This window comes from Aquarana catesbeiana, linkage group LG01 (assembly GCF_042186555.1).
Source record: "Aquarana catesbeiana isolate 2022-GZ linkage group LG01, ASM4218655v1, whole genome shotgun sequence".
Classification (NCBI taxonomy): Eukaryota; Metazoa; Chordata; class Amphibia; order Anura; family Ranidae; genus Aquarana; species Aquarana catesbeiana.
In genome coordinates, this window is record NC_133324.1 from 398,830,651 (window position 1) to 398,847,799 (window position 17,149).

The 17,149-nt window shown below is 40.1% G+C and overlaps 1 protein-coding gene across 2 annotated transcripts in view; it reads left to right on the forward strand.

Annotated features, from left to right (window-relative positions):
• The window catches only part of DOCK8 (dedicator of cytokinesis 8), a 229,135-nt gene that overhangs the window by 164,030 nt on the left and 47,956 nt on the right, over window positions 1-17,149 (forward strand). For both annotated transcript variants that reach the window (XM_073634844.1, XM_073634849.1), the window contains 6 exons: window positions 2,100-2,269; window positions 4,344-4,483; window positions 6,904-7,086; window positions 7,228-7,357; window positions 14,587-14,677; window positions 15,125-15,221. In XM_073634844.1, the coding sequence (XP_073490945.1) occupies window positions 2,100-2,269; window positions 4,344-4,483; window positions 6,904-7,086; window positions 7,228-7,357; window positions 14,587-14,677; window positions 15,125-15,221 (811 nt within the window). The remainder of the gene's footprint in view (window positions 1-2,099; window positions 2,270-4,343; window positions 4,484-6,903; window positions 7,087-7,227; window positions 7,358-14,586; window positions 14,678-15,124; window positions 15,222-17,149) is intronic.

Here is a 17,149-nt window from a genome sequence, read left to right on the forward strand (position 1 = left end):
ATATTGATGTATTACCTACATAATTAAATATAATGTTGGCTATATATAATCCAACTGTCAATACATGATTTAAACAAAAGTTGCATCCAAAAACTTGATGCGTTTAGTGACTCTTTGTTCACTTCTTCAGGAGTAGATGCATGTATAGTGTCTGTAAGGTAAAACATCAGGCATGTAGCATACCTAATGGTATCTCATAATACATAGAGTAATTCCAACCTCAAAATCCACCAGAGGGGAGCTAATACTTACAAATCAGCTCAAAATAGATATGACAATATTTACAAATGGTGATTGCCAGAGGAGTCTCACCCGGGAACTGTGGAAGTGTGACTCAGCAAGAACTCAAGGGGACATACAGGAAGCAGATTAAACATGGGTAGGCAATCCATGACGACACACAAAGTAGTTACAATAGTAAAAAGTTTAAGTATGCATTAGAGTGATAAATGGATGTAGCACCCTGGGGTTTGGTCAGGGAGCTCCTCACAAATTTACTTGCCAGGAGTCGTTATCTTGGTTCGACTGATAGAGATCTATTGATTTCTCTCTAAGTTTGGCCTTGTTGCACTTTTCTCTTCTACCACTAGGTGGCTGGGTGCTTGGTAGTACTAGATACGAGAAGGGCAACCCAAGATCAGGTTATGGGTATATGGGGTATCTCAGCCAATGGGCAGGGGTTTCCTTGAATCCCTTGGCCTGCTGGGAGAACCTGTATATTCAGGTGGAGTCAGGTGATCTATGTTCTGTGCCACCTGGACAGCTGTCTGGGTGGACATGTGTCATATTCCCCGGACTGCTAGGCCAGAGATTGGGCCTATCCCGGGGGCATCTGGCTGCCAGGCTGTGTGAGGGCCTATCCAGAAGTAAGAGGGCAGGGCAGGGTTGGGATTGCTGCTCGCAATCCAACCAAAAGTGATGGTTCTGTTTGCTGGAGAACCTGTCAGTGGTCGGAGGTAGAAGGGAAGCTGTCACCACAAAGGAACCAGTCGCCTTTATCAGGGACCACAGTGACTAACTGAAGCAAGTACTTGGAACCACATTCTCACCGAAAGGCCACAGTAGAGAATCAGGAAACTTCAGGCGGTGATCAAGTCAGGGACCCAACCCGTGGAGGAGATGCCTGCAGAGCAGCCTTGTGAGTCAGGCCAGGGACCTCGCCGGTTAGCAGGGGTGAAGCTTGAGAAGTATCTGGAGTGCCAGGCTAAGGACCCAGCAGGGAAGCGTTGGTGACGCTTGAGGGAATATCACCGCAAACCTTGGAGGAGCTCAAGGGATTCAGATTTAGTGAGTCAAGAGGTCTAGTAAGAGACCGGGAGCTCAGAGTTGAAGAACTACAAGAGGCAGTTGTAGTGAAGCTAAAAGGACTGTTACGTTTGAGTTAGGAACTGTTAAAGACTGTTACCATAGGAGACAGCAATCCTGCAAGTGCAGATGTTGCTTCTTGCTGGGGCCTTTCCCTGCACGGCTGTCCTTCTATTGAAGTCTCGGAGTCTGCCAATTGAATTTGCAACTACCTAAGGGTGTCCTGGACCTAACCCTCTTTCCCTTAAAAATACAAAAAGGACTGTTAAAAGAAATAAAACCCCTTTTACATCCAAGAAGTGTCTGGCGCCCAATGACTTTCACCATCTTTGCACCCACTACGCCTCACTACCAACCAGATACAGAAGGATGTCAGCTATCTTTGGCGTTGGAGGTCCTCATTAGACTGGACAAGGCCAGAGACCTTGCTACACGAATAATAAAATCAAAATGGGTAATAAGCAACAAAAATAATGTGCAATGCTGGTTGCAATATAACATTGAATAGGGCAAACATATAGTGGGTATGTGAAAGGTGCAAAAATCTGCACCTAGCGGTATGAAAAAAGAAAAGAAAAAAAATAAGAGTGTAAAAAAGCACCCAAGTCTGAGTCAAGTCTAAAGATAAAGGAATATATCAGTAAAAGAAAATAGACCATCAAGTCTCCAAAACCAAATGCATTTGTAGCCACAAGCATTAAACAAATTCAGTTATACGATCAGGTATATGTACAGTATATAGCTCAGGCTTTCATGCTTGGATTTCTTGTTAAATACTATACCTTTTTTTTCAGAATCGGTAAAGTGCAAAGGAAAGCTATCAATGCCATCAACAATCTGCTAAGTTCACATGATTTGGACCCACGCTGCCAGAGGATTGAGATCAGAAATAAAATTGCTGCCCTCTATCTCCCACTGGTCAGCACTATTTTGATGGCCGTTCCTCAGCTACATGATTTTTCAGGTAATCTGATTTTTGGTGTGTTGAATGCCTCAAATAAAGGGGGATTAGGAGGGCACAGGGAGATAGGACAACTAAGTAAAGAGCTCTATTTTATGATCAAGAATCATTCAGTAGATTTTATTTTTATATTGAAGTACTCTGAGATGTTCATGCAGCATCACTTTTGTGTATGTTTAAAAAACCCAATTGAAGTTATAGATAAGCTATGTATATACATTTAGAAGACATTAAGGCTTGGTTTACATATATATGAATTGGATGCGGTTTTAACCGCATCCAATTCGCATAACATGTGAATCGGACCGGCTTTCAATTGAGCCGGTTCACACATGTGCAGGGCGGCAATTCAATAAAGCAATAAAGACACTTTTTTGCAGTGGTTCCCTTTAGAACTACCTGTGCCTATTTCAGGCAAGCATTTGCACCAGTTTTGCTAACATTACTGACATGTGTGACAAATTCAGATGATTCAAACTACCTCCACTTTAAGAACCTGTCACTATGGTGGTGACAGATTCTTAAGGAATTACTGACAGTTCGCAGAATAGGAAACTGTTAGTAATTAAGATCAGCTCTGGGCTGGCATTATGCTAGCACTCAGAGTGGGGCATGTCTGTGATGTTGTGTGTATGACAGCTTCCTGTACAGAGCTCTATACCCGGCCCCATTCAAGTGTTGCTTAGGAGATTCCCTGGCTGAAAGCTAAATGTAAACAGAGGGGTGGGGGATATTGGTGATATCATTTATGACATATGACAATGCCCATATCTGGGAAATGACTTGAGTCACTGGGTGGGCTGAGCCTGATAAGAAAGTGAGAGAATAGTTCCCAATTAGATACATCTTACTCTTGATTGACAGCTGGTGGATTCAAAAGAGGTTATTGAACCAAATAGCAGCTATGAGTTCACCTACTGCCATGCACTGTTAATCAACAGCAAAGTATACCTACCGGGGAACTAGTGACTCCAAAACTCCTAGACCATGCACCCATCAGTGTGTTGAGAACAGTACCCAGGTAGAGAGTACACCTGAGGAAGGAGTGTCCAGTATGGACACTCTGACCTTAGTGCTGGGCACCAACAGATTTATGTACCTGTCTGTGATGGTACGTGGATTGGCCACAAGCACCGACAATTTGGGTGCGGCAGCCCAATTAAATTCTAAAGCTATGGCACCCTTTATGAATCCCCAAACTGTATGAACAGATTCCACTTTCATAGTCTTACCACCGCTTGTCTGCAGTTTTGCAAGATGTCTAAAAATGACTGTGCAGTCCAATAGTCACCACTTTGGTTAGGTTGTTATTAGGACCTGGTGTTTTCAGTAACAGACCTGGTGAGACAGCCGCTCTAGTATGTGCAATGACACTTGTGGTTTGGCTGTTCCGCCAGCAGAGAGCACTGGAGAGAAGCGAGATTTTCACTAACAAAAATGTTGTTATCATACTGATTAAAAGCCCTGCGTGTCACAAAAAAATGGTTGCCTTACAGAATAAATGTATTGATGGGTAAAGGAAACCTGTCATGAAAAAAATGTATGGTTAAAATACATTTGTCTTTTTTACGGAGGTCTCACTAAAATGCTTTATGACATAATTTGCTTTTTGCAGGATCCAGTGATGCTCTAGATGTCTACTGACATTGTGCAATCTCAGAAAACTACCTTAGATGATATACATTGGGGAAAATGATGGTGGCATTGGTGCTTTCTGAATGTTAGCTGTTGTTCCACTGCAAAATGTTTAGTATAGGAGGTGTATGGTGGACACGCACATGCATATGATACTATCTTGTTTTGTAAAAAAAAAAGTTGAATTTTGCATATGTAATATGCATTCCTCAGAGCAATTCAGCTAGAACCAATATGTGTTCTTGAACACTGCCCTATGCTAAAATTCAGTAACAATTAAAATGTAAAATATTTGCTGATATACAGCCATAAGGATTGCTCTTTGTAATACAGAAACTTTTACAACTCAGTAAGGTAGATTGTGGTGGCTGAAAATAAGTTTTTTCATCTAAGCTGTTATATTGTACATGATAAAATGTGAAATAATAATTTAATGTATTAGTTCTAGATACACGGAGTGGAAAGATGCGTAGTCCAGATGAAGAAGCAGATACTCCCAGCACAATAAACCCAAGCGTTGCAATGGCTGTAGCAGGAAATCAGTTTGGCCTTAAACCACCCCCACTGGCGCTCACCTCTGTTGTAAGTCCATTGATGACCATGTGGTACCCATGGGTTCAAACAAGCCCAGTGAGAACCCAGGAAAAATTGTCAACTTTTCTCAGATAAATGCGCACATGCACAGCTCACTGTATATTCTGCAGGGGATTGTGAACAGGCAGGCAGGTGTATTTAATTGCAGCGAGACATTGCATGTCTCCTCTGCAATAAACACCCTGTCTGTTCACAGTTTTTTTAATTTTTTAAAGGGATATTCCCTTTTCATTCTCTGCAGTTTTCTTTCCTACAAAAGTGTTAGTTTACATTTGTTTAGTACTGATACTTTGGGAAGACATGAGAACTACTGAGGTTATGATGAGATGGGCTGCTGAGCATAAAAGAATCAAAAAGCCCTCCACTACAAAACTGACATGAAAGACAGTTGTTCTCTAAGCCCAACAAGTACAGTATGTCCATTAACCACTTAAGCCCCGGACCATTTCGCTGGCCAAAGACCAGAGTCATGCGACGTGGCTCCCAAACAAAATTGACGTCCTTTTTTCCCCACAAATAGAGCTTTCTTTTGGTGGTATTTGATCACCTCTGCGGTTTTTATTTTTTGCGCTATAAACATAAAAATAGTGACAATTTATTTTTTACTTTTTGCTATAATAAATATCCCCAAAAAATATATAAAAAAACAAACATTTTTCTTCCTAAGTTTAGACCGATACGTATTCTTCTACATATTTTTGGTAAAAAAAAATCGCAATAAGCGTTTATTGATTGGTTTGCGCAAAAGTTATCGCGTCTACAAAATAGGGGATAGTTTTATGGCATTCTTATTAATAATTTTTTTTTTACTAGTAATGGTGGCAAACTGCGATTTTTATCGTGACTGCGACATTATGGCGGACACATCGGACAATTTTGACAAATTTTTGGGACCATTGTCATTTTTACAGCGATCAGTGCTATAAAATTCTGATTACTGTAAAAATGACACTGGCAGTGAAGGGGTTAACCACTAGGGGGCTAGGAAAGGGTTAAGTGTGTCCTTGGGAGTGATTCTAACTGTTAGGGGGCGTGGCTACGAGTGACACGTCACTGATCACCGCTCCCGATCACAGAGAGCGGTGATCAGTGGCAACGTCGCTAGGCAGAACGGGGAGATGCTTGTGTACATTAGCATCTCCCCGTTCTTCCTCTCCGTGAGACGATCGCGGGTATCCCCACAGACATCGAGTCCGCGGGACCCGCGATCTGACTCACGGAGCTCCTGGCTGTCCAATAAAAATGCTGCAGTGGAGGCATGCCTCTCACTGCAATGTCATAGAAGGGGGCATGTGTCTAAAAGACAAATACTCCCTTCCAGCCCAGTCCTCTTAACTACAAGGAAAAAAACATGGGTTTGTGGGTATAAGATTTACCCACAATCCCATGTTTTTCTCACACAGTTAAGAGGGAGAATGAGAATCTGCTGCTGTTGAAAAGGTTTTTTTTTTATAAGATAATTTACTATTTATCTATTTACTGTGAAATTACTGGTTTGAAGTTATAACTTCAAACTTCAGTAATTTGTTCTTTAAACCACCTGCTTGAGTACAGTTTTTGAAAATATAGTAAATTACCTTAAAAACAATATATAATAATTATTTGTATATTAATTAACCCAGGCCAATTCTCACACTTCTCTCCTACATGTAATAATCATATTTTTTTTTGCTAGAAAATTACTCAGAACCCCCAAACATCATATATATATTGTTTTAGCAGGCGGGAATAAAATGGTGGTTGCTGAAACTTTTTATTTTACACGGTATTTGCGCAGCAATTTTTCAAACGCGTATTTTTTTGGAAAAAAACTGTTTCATGAATATTTAAAAAAAACACTAAAGATAACCCGATTTTTTTTTTTGTATAATGTGAAAGATAATGTTATGCCAAGTAAATGGATACCTAACATGTCACGCTTTAAAATTGCAAACACTCGTGGAATGGCGCCAAACTTCATTACTTAAAAATCTCCACAGGTGATGCTTTACATTTTTTTACAGATTACATGTTTAGAGTTACAGAGGAGGTCTAGTGCTAGAATTATTGCTCTCGCTCTAACAATCACGGCATTTGTAACCTGTGTGTATCTGGCTCTGATACTAGCCAGTGCCTCACCAGCCACTGACCTCAGCTCACGTCCCTGTCAAGCAGTAATATTATTGTACAGAACTTCGACCCCAGAGGAAAAGTACTATACCTGCTGAAAGAGCATGGCATATCAATACCATAGCCCTATCAGGCTTTGATAATGTGTGGTAGGCGATGTCCATTGCATCTCAGTCCAAAGTTACTGCTACACTGCTATTAATGCTGTACATCCTAAATAAAAACTATTTCAATCTGTTGTATTTCTATCTGTTACATATTACAGCAAGTACCAAGTGATCCATTTTGTCTCTCTCCAGCCTCTTAAGATGTACTCCACATTAAGCCCAGAATGTACACGGAACCTACTTACCTGCTTTCTGTGGATCATGAAAAATGCAGAACAGAGTGTCATCCAAAAGTGGCTTGCCTACTTAACACCTCTACAGCTGAACAGAGTACTCGATCTACTATATATGTGTGTCTCCTGCTTTGAGTACAAGGTATTTATTTAACAGTCCATAACAGTCACCCATTATTCCTCGGTATGTCTGCCAAAAATGGCATAGCTCCCAAGGACTGTTTCTGCATGAATACGATGTTTTTTTTAATAGTTGCAACAATTAGGAATCCTATTCTTTCAGGGAAAGCAATCACCAGACAAGGTGAGCACTTTGGTGCTTCAGAAGTCTAAGGATGTAAAAGCTCGCTTGGAAGAAGCATTGCTACGTGGCGAAGGAGCTAGGGGAGAAATGATGAGACGCTGGAAAACAGGTATCTACTTAGAAGCTAGTCTATAGCAAGTGTTTAAGAACTTCTTTTGAGTTTTTAGCCCAGAAAAACTAAAAGTTTATACAATCCCAGGTACTAGGTAGCCAATATGTAAGGGTTTTCAACCACTTTAAAGTAAATCAGCTTTAAAAATGGAAACAATCGTATACTAAAAGTTTAATTAGAGGAAGGTATGCATACCCTTTATTTTAATGTCAGAATACCTCTAGAGTACCACCAAGCTCTCCTGAAGTGCATTTGTAAATACTGACCCCTAGGGAAAAGAACTGTAGGCAAACCTGCCGCTATCCAGCAATACAATGCTCAGGAAGGCCTAGATATAAGCACATATGAGACAGTGACATTCATTTTTTCTCAAGTCAGAAGTTGCATAGGTATTTCAAGGGGGCTCTGGGGTGATATTGATGGACCAATGGTGAAATTAAAGATATTCCCTTTTCATTCTCTGCAGTTTTCTTTCCTACAAGAGTGTTAGTTTACATTTGTTTAGTACCGATACTTTGGGAAGACATGAGAACTACTGAGGTTATGATGAGATGGGCTGCTGGGCATAAAAGAATCAAAAAGCCCTCCACTACAAAACTGACATGAAAGACAGTAAATTGTTCTCTAAGCCCAACAAGTACAGTATGTCCATTAACCACTTAAACCCCGGACCATTTCGCTGGCCAAAGACCAGAGCACTTTTTTGCAATGCAGCAATGCGTCGCTTTAACTGACAATTGCGCGGTCGTGTGACGTGGCTCCCAAACAAAATTGACGTCCTTTTTTTCACACAAATAGAGCTTTCTTTTGGTGGTATTTGATTACCTCTGCGGTTTTTATTTTTTGCGCTATAAACATAAAAATAGTGACAATTTTGAAAAAAAAAACGCATTATTTTTTACTTTTTGCTATAATAAATATCCCCCAAAAATATATAAAAAAACCCTTTTTCTTCCTAAGTTTAGACCGATATGTATTCTTCTACATATTTTTGTTAAAAAAAATCGCAATAAGCGTTTATTGATTGGTTTGCGCAAAAGTTATCGCGTCTACAAAATAGGGGATAGTTTTATGGCATTCTTATTAATAATTTTTTTTTACTAGTAATGGAGGCAAACTGTGATTTTTATCATGACTGCGACATTATGGCGGACACATCGGACAATGTTGACACATTTTTGGGACCATTGTCATTTTTACAGCGATCAGTGCCATAAAATTGCACTGATTACTGTAAAAATGACACTGGCAGTGAAGGGGTTAACCACTAGGGGGCTAGGAAAGGGTTAAGTGTGTCCTAGGGAGTGATTCTAACTGTTAGGGGGCGTGGCTACGAGTGACACGTCACTGATCACCGCTCCCGATCACAGGGAGCTGTGATCAGTGACAGCGTCACTAGGCAGAACGGGGAGATGCTTGTGTACATTAGCATCTCCCCTTTCTTCCTCTCCGTGAGACGATTGCGGGTATCTCCACAGACATTGATCTGACTCACGGAGCTCCTGGCGGCGCGCACGCGTCCGCAAGCCGCCTCTTAAAGGGCAACATACAGGTACGTGATTCTGCCTGTACGTGCCCTTCTGCTGCAGTATATCTGCGTGAGGTGGTCAGACTGCTATACCATGATGATTAGGCCTTTGAGGTATAGGTACTTGAGAGTTGGTATGTCTTACACTGAGGTGAGAAATATTGGGGCACAATGTAATTAGTACACAACTGGTACTAATCATGTGATTATAGTATATATAGTATATAGTAATATTATGGATTAAAGAATATTTTTTCTGAATGAAATGAGTGAAGCAAAGTGGGCAGTCATCATCATATTTAGAACTGAAGCAGGTAAGCATTTGCTATGAAGCTTGCTAAAACCCTGCATAACTAAAGTAATATTTTCTTGGGTTTTCAATCTTTTATGTATATTACTTGAATTTCATTTTATTTTTAAATATTTTTTTTTCATTTTTTAAACCTTTGTTCCAAGTAGCTACTGCAAAAGAAAAGAAAATATTGATGTGGAAAAGGAGAGATTCAAGAAAATTAAGCAAAAATAGTATTAAGCACGGACTTGTAGAGGATGGATTAGATTTGGTCACCTTAGAGAGTTGCAGCCTATCTGGCTGAACCCCATAGCCGATGGGCGCTAGCCGCCATATTTTTTTCCCTAGATTGCCTGTGCGGCAATAGATGGTGTGAATGGCTGTGTGTTTTGTTTCGTCTTATTTATTTTTTGGTTTGAATGTGCAGAATGTATATATGGTCTCCAGAAGCTTTAATCTTATTGATGTTTGCTCTAGGTTAAGACTCCATTGGTATAGTAAGGGAAGCCATATTGGTTTCACTATGGAAGCCCCATTTTCTAGGTGTCGTGCTGTATGGGTCAACCCAGCAACCTCTGCAAGTGCTACATATTATGTTTTGCCTTTTTTTTTTCCTTTTCTTCTTTCTCTGATGAATATGATTTTGAAGGTTTATTATGAGTTTTTATAAGAGTACGGTATTATCCTGGAATATTAGAGGCCTCCATAATACTAGCAAACATACTGCTATGTTTACAACTTTAAAGCATTACAATCCCACTATTGTCTGTTTACAAGAAATCCATCTGACAGAGGAGTATTTACATTTTTTGAAACAGGCTAAGTACTTTATACAATATCATTCAGTGTATACTAACTATTTTAGGGGTGTAAGTATATTAGTTGCAAATGGAAACCCAATTAGGATATTGCAATCACTGATTGATAAAATGGGGTAATGTATTTTTTTATTGTGTAATTGGGATTCGTATATGTGTATTTTGGCAAATGTTTACATACTCCCATCATTTAATGTGGAGGTGTTGAAGCATTTGCTCCAATTTGTCATAAGTAATCCCTTGGTTCCGCTCACTGTAGTTGGAGACTTTAATAATACACTGGATCCGACCCTAAATATATTTAAATGTTTTCAACCTCTCAGCCCTAGGGAATATACACCATTTGCCCGCTACATCTCCGAAGCAGGGCTTATAGATCTCTGGAGGTGCAGTCATCCTCTGTATTCATTCTTGCTTCTCATGTACACATTTTGTCTTTGTCACATATTAATTTAGTTTTAGGAAACTAGTTCGCTTATTTATTGTCACCCCAGGTTAACTACCTTGCTAGGGGATTGTCAAACCATTCTCCAGTTTTTCAGATTATTAATCTAGGCCTCAAGCATTTTGGCAATTAAATCCTTTTTAGATTACTCTTTTTGAACATACAGATTAAATATTATTATTAACTGAATAGTTTTTTAATTGATAACAGACATTCAGCCCCCCCCCCTTTAATAGTGTGGGATACATTAAAGGCTTATCTCAGGGGTTTATGTTTAAAAGGAGTATAAGCAATTAAAACTAATTCTAGGAAATGGAAAACCGGTGCTAGGCAGCGAGTTGACGAGACCGAACAGGTATATCTAGTTAATCCCAATAGGGAGACAGAACAGGAAAGGCTTGATGCTCAGGAATTTTATCGCTCGAAAGCTATACGCTGTGTGGAATAAAAAAGTTTTTTTGCCTCCAAAATTTTTTGGGGGAAGGTGAAAAAACTAGACATCTGTTAGCAATGGTGGCTAGATCACAGACACAGTCTGCCCACATACCTGCTCTGCGATTATCCACAGATGACATAGTTATGGATACTCCTTCTATAATACAGGGATTTAGACTGTTTTTTGAAGATCTTTATGTTTCTTAAGCTTCATATAGTGAGCATGATCTTTATAATTTTCTGAATGAGGTTACCTTGCCTGAACTGGGGGAAGCAGATATAAAGGTTTTGAATGCACCCATTACTTTTAGAAGAATTACAGGCAGCAGTTGCAACTTTCCCTAATGCAAAGTCTCCAGGGAGTGATGGATTGCCCATCGAGATATATAAAACTTTTGGTGATACACTCCTACTGGAGCTACTTACCACAATAACAGATGCTAAAATACTGGGCAAACTCCCTCAGTCTATGTATGAAGCAATTATTGTGCTGTTATTAAAAGCAGGGAAGGATCCGATGGTAGCAGATTCTTATAGACCAATATCCCTGTTAATGACAGATCTTAAAATATTGACTAAGGTGTTGGCTACCAGACTAAAGTTATCTAAAGTTATCTAAAGTTATAGTAAAACTTGTGAATTCAGACTAATGCTAGCTCGTTAGGCCGGGCTTCTCCTACGGGTCACAGGAGTGCAATCCGTTTTGCACTCCTGTGACCCGTTTTTAGCAGAGACTGGTCTGAAGTCCACACTCTGCTGACGTCACACAGATCAGTCCAGGCATTGCGTCATCCCCACTCTGGAAGTCTGGATCCGCCAGGTGCCTGAACTGATGGCCATCTCAGCCTCTCAACGAGCCACTGAGACGGCCGCTCCCAACCCCTCCACTGCTCAGCATTTCAGTGAGCTTGGAGGAGCAGAGCAGGAGAGTTGCTGACTAACAGGCAGCAGTTCTCTGCTCTGGGAGCTGAGAGAACCGAGCCATTGGTGATGTTCGATGGCTTTGATACTCAGTACAGAGATGACGGGGACAGATGCAGCATCGGTGCGATGCTGCATCCACCTAGGTAAGTATGAATATGGGAAAAAAAATTCCCATACTCCTCTTTTAAAGCGGGAGTCCGGCGACCAATCTTTTTTTTTTTTTTTTTTTAGGTCATTGAGACACTTTGCTAACCCCAAAATAATACTCACAGTTTGGGTGTAATATTTCTGCCTCTGTCTGTTTTCGTACTGAAGAATAACTTAAAAAATGTGATGCTGGCTGTTTCCATCTTGCTTGTGGGCATGTGAAGCCCACAAGCATTGATTTCCTGGATGCGGTGAATGCTGTTGATTCACAGCTTGTTCACACGCATGATCATTGTTTCTGCACTGAATCTTGGGAAGCCTGACACTAAGCTCCCAGGAGACAGTGCGGCGCCGGGGAAAGGCAATAAACACGCCTACTCCCAGGGGAGGAGAGACAGGAAGTGCCACAATAAAGTACAATATAAAGGTAATTACAACGATAACAAAAATTTTCATGCGGCATTTGAACATCTATGCAATTAACTTAAGGGGGTAAGATTAAGTTAAAAATTTGAGTGGAACCCCGCTTTAACCAAAGTTTAGTAGCAACTTCTAAGCGGGGACAAATAACAAAGTCTTATAGTGCATTGCTACAGAAAATGTCAAAATCAAATTCTGTGAGATGCAGGACATATTGGCAAATGGACATTGGCCCCCTTAATGATGAGGAGTGGTCAGTTGTCCTTAATAATGTAGGACAAGTATTTCTTTCTGCATCCCAGAGACTTACCCAACTTTTTATTATACACTGTGCATAATATACCCCCCAGAAACTTTTGAAGTGGCATAAGAGGGATACTCCTTGCTGTCCACGATGTGAAAGGGAGGTTGGTACATACGATGTGGAGATGTCTGAAGTTGGTTGGGTATTGGACCTTAGTCCTGGATACTATTAATAAGGTGTTCAGGACTAATGCCCTCATGGAACCCAAGATATTTATATTGGGGTGGCTGGATGGAGAATTGTATACCCCTCAGATGTATACGGCAATTCTTCGATTACTGTTGATAGTGCAGAAATGGACCCTCTACGACTCCCCCAACTCACTCTTTGTGGGTAAAATCCATGAATTAAGTTCTTCAAAGAGAACATATGGTTTATCAACATAGGGGATACCCAAATAAATTTAAAAAATGTAAATGGTTAGACACTCCAGGGTTGATCTCCTCAGAATTAGTTAGAGATGGTTTGTTAGAATGTAACACATAAATGGGACTTGACTTCTTTTTTTTTTTTTTTTTCTTGAAAGTGGAGGGGAACAATAAAGCACTTGGAAGCTAATAGATGGAAGTTTGTAAGATTATAACATATATAAAATTGGTGGTAGGATATACATAAATAGTGGTTCTATTAATTATTTAACACAAAAATAAAATATGGGAAATTGTGGAGAGTCTCTCAGATATTTAGAGAGTCATATACATATATGTTATATCTATAAAATGGGGAGGTTGTAGAGGGTATGGGTATATGTGTGTGTGTTAGTGTAGGCATGTGTTTATATATGTGTGTGCATGTATATGTATGTACGTACATATATTCATGGGTAGATTAGTGTTTATGAATAATTAAGTATTCACTGTATGTCAGTGGAGTGTCTAGCTATCAAGATACCTGGAGACAAGTGTTTTGTTTATTAAATTGTATGAATGTGTTGTGTAAAAAGGAAAAAGGAAAAGTTTAATAAAGAGTATTTCAAGAAAAAAAATAGTTTATAAAAACTGATCTCGAGTATGGGGTAAAATATAAAGCATTGCTTTGTTTAAAAAGATGTAGGAGATTTAAAGTAGGCACAAAGGTTGAAACTCAATTAATAAAATAGCTAGGAGGATTTTTTTTCAATGGAATGGTTCAAAATGTGGCTTGTTTAGTCTGTAAAAAATGCTTTAGTGGTTATACCCAGAGCTTTTACCTTTCTAATATGCACTAGTAAGTGACAACTGTAGTATGATTGGTTGTAATAGGCAAGGGTTCTCCTTATACGTGGGAGTCTGCAGAGGTTTGTAAAGTGTTAAATCTCTTAAAGAACATCTACCTCCTTTATATTGTTAAGCAGTAAAAGTTATATCCTCGTGGCACTTGGTTTATTCCAAAATGTGCCTGTCACTGGTAAGGCAAGATAAAACTGCCTGTTGATGATATAAGTGCAAAGGAAGAACAGCACCGTCAACATTTAGTTTCCAAGTCACCTTTTATTCCTTCTAGTATGCTGTGTGCTTGGCGAAATAAAAAACCCAAAAACTTGTGAACTAAATCATTGCTCAGATGGTTCGTAAAGTACATTTCACAGGGAACCCCAGAAACGACTGTAGATGGAGTATACAAATACTAAATGTTAGTTTAGCACATCAAATGGATGTTTTCACACTGGATAGATGAACGGTCAGTTCAGTGGCTTTCTTTGAGTGCATTCTTTTCACTGAACAGGTTTTGCTGAATACAAGTGCTATTTTATTCATACATAACTGCTAATTTTCAGGCTTGCATCTTTAGTCAGTAATGAAAAGTCGGCATTTGTTTGACAAAATACATCATTGTTACAGGATGTGTTTTAATAAATCATGCATGAAAATTCAAGGACTATTTATGCATAGGTTGTCATTTGAAATTATGGGTGACATTGTCTTTTTCTGTAGCGGGGAATGACAAATATGCTGGCCTTAATGAGAACCTGCGGTGGAGGAAGGAGCAGACACACTGGCGCCAAGCTAACGAGAGACTAAATATGTAAGTACCTTTACTTTGTAATTGATAATGTTACTGGTATCAATGAGAACAATAATATATTATAGTGGGGTTATGATATAGTATAGAATGCAAAACACTGAGTGTAATAACACATTGCAGTAGGCATAAATTACAGTGGATGAGATGAGTGAAAACATGGTGTTATTAGAGAGGTTGTTCATGACGTACATTGTTCCTTGTATGGAAGAGAAGGAGGAGCGTAACATGACCGGACAGGTAGATAAACTATTTAAATAAATGTAAAAAATATTGAAAGATAAGTAATAAATAACTAAATGTGTATCAATAAATGTTGCTGTGATGAATAGATTGCAGAGCTACATTTGTTTGCAGTATACTGCAATTTACTTCAACAAACAGCTGTTGTATTGTGTGCCTTTGTTTTTATGATGGATATCACTTTTGAATAAAGTCTTTTTATAACAGGGCCAAGGCCGAAATGGACCAGGAAGCCATCATGGGTGGAAACTTGGCTACTGAAGCCAACTTGATTATTCTGGATGTGGTAGAAACTATATTACAGGTTAGATTTCATGAACATTGTGGACTTGTTCATGTTGAATCACTAAAATAGTTTTCTGCATATCATAATTCTTTCTTTGGGGGGAGGGGGTTTGAACCAATTTCTAGTGTTTTCAAGTTCTTAGATTTTTGGGTTTTATACACTATATGCAGAACCAGATTTTTCTCTTATAGGCCAGATACCCGAAACTAGTTTACCAAGACTTACATTATTGTAACATTAGCATTATGTTATTTTTGCATGTCTGCATAGACAACATCAGAACTATGCTGACAGAACCAAAACTTCTACAGAGATACAAACTGTACTGTTTTGCAAAAAAAAAACAGGTTAACCGAGACCTTAGCAGTACTATACTGACACAAGCATAAACATGTCTACTGAGACACAATATATCCCATACTGACATAACCAGAACTGTCAACAGAGACACAATCAGTACCCTACTGACACAAGCATAAACATGTCTGCAGACACAAAATCAGTACCATACTGACATAACCAAAAACATGTCTGCAGAGATAGAATACAACACTAGCACAAGCAGGAGGGGGTTGGGGGCATGGCAGGGAAGATATAGAGAGGTCTAGTGGGGCAGATGGCTGTAGAAGTGACTGTGGATGGGGCTGAAGTATACTTCAGGTGGGTGGAGGGTTCTGGATGGGTCTTGCTGCAAATTACAAGTGACTGAGGGGCTGTTGAGGAGGCTTGGGAGCAGATAGTTGGGGGTGGAATGTGGATGGTGCTGGGGGTTGCTGCAGGTAGCTAAAGGGCACTACAATAATCTGGGTGCACCCTGGATGGCTGAGATGCACTGAAAGGGGATGGGTCCAAGGGGAAATACAGGTGGCTGGTGAGCTGTGTATGGAGCCTGGGAGCACTGTAGGTGGCTGGGGAGCTGTGGATTGGGCACACTGCAGTTAGCTGGGGGACAGGGGCACTTTAAGAGGGATGGAGGCATTGCAAGTGGCACTGCCAGTAACTGAGGAGCTGTTGAAGGGGCTAGAGGGCACTGCAGGTGGGTGGGGTTGTTAATAGCAGTGTAGAGTTGGCACAGGACACTGCAAGGGGCTTAGAGACACTGATGAGGGGCTGTGGCTTGTGGAGGGGATAAGGGGGCACTGCCAGTGGCTGAGAAGGGTACTGTAGAGATAAATGTCAGTGGCTGAAAGTCTCTGGGGGTTAGGGGGGGGGGGGGCTACTGTGTAAACAGATGCTGAAGCTCCCCTTCCCTCCCCAACACTTACTATTTAGACCTCTGTCAGACCAGTGTATGTGCAGGTGCAGTGGTTAAGCCAACTAAAGTACTTGGAAGGAGACACAATGCCTGCATAAATAAGCCCTGCCCCCCTCACCCTGGGAAGTTCTTGGCTGTGTGTGCAGGGGATATTTATTTCGTAAGCAGTATAAGCAGTGTGCCCCAATAATACTACCCAGAAGGTGCGATTTCAGTTTATTTTACTTATAATCAACAATATGGGTGACAAGAAGTCACCCTAGGCCAGTGATGGCGAACCTAGGCACCCCAGATGTTTTGGAACTAGGTTTCTCATGATGCACATGCACTCTGCAGTGTAAGTATAAGAAGTGGGTGCTGCGCTGACCTGATATAATAAAGGGATCTAATACCCTATAACAGTGTAAAATCAATATATAGGAACTGTGGGATTATGTGTGAATAGACATAATAGTGTAGTAGTTTCAAACAAAGCGGTATTTTATTAAGGTTAAAAATGCATGTACTCACATGAAGTAAATGCACAATGCATACATCTCCTATGAAGTCACGTGATCGGGTGACGTCACGCGTAGGGACGGGATAGGCACTTCCACAGACGGAGATTGACGAGCTCGCCGCTCGTAGGAGATGTATGCATTGTGCATTTACTTCATCTGAGTACATGCATTTTTAACCTTAATAAAATACC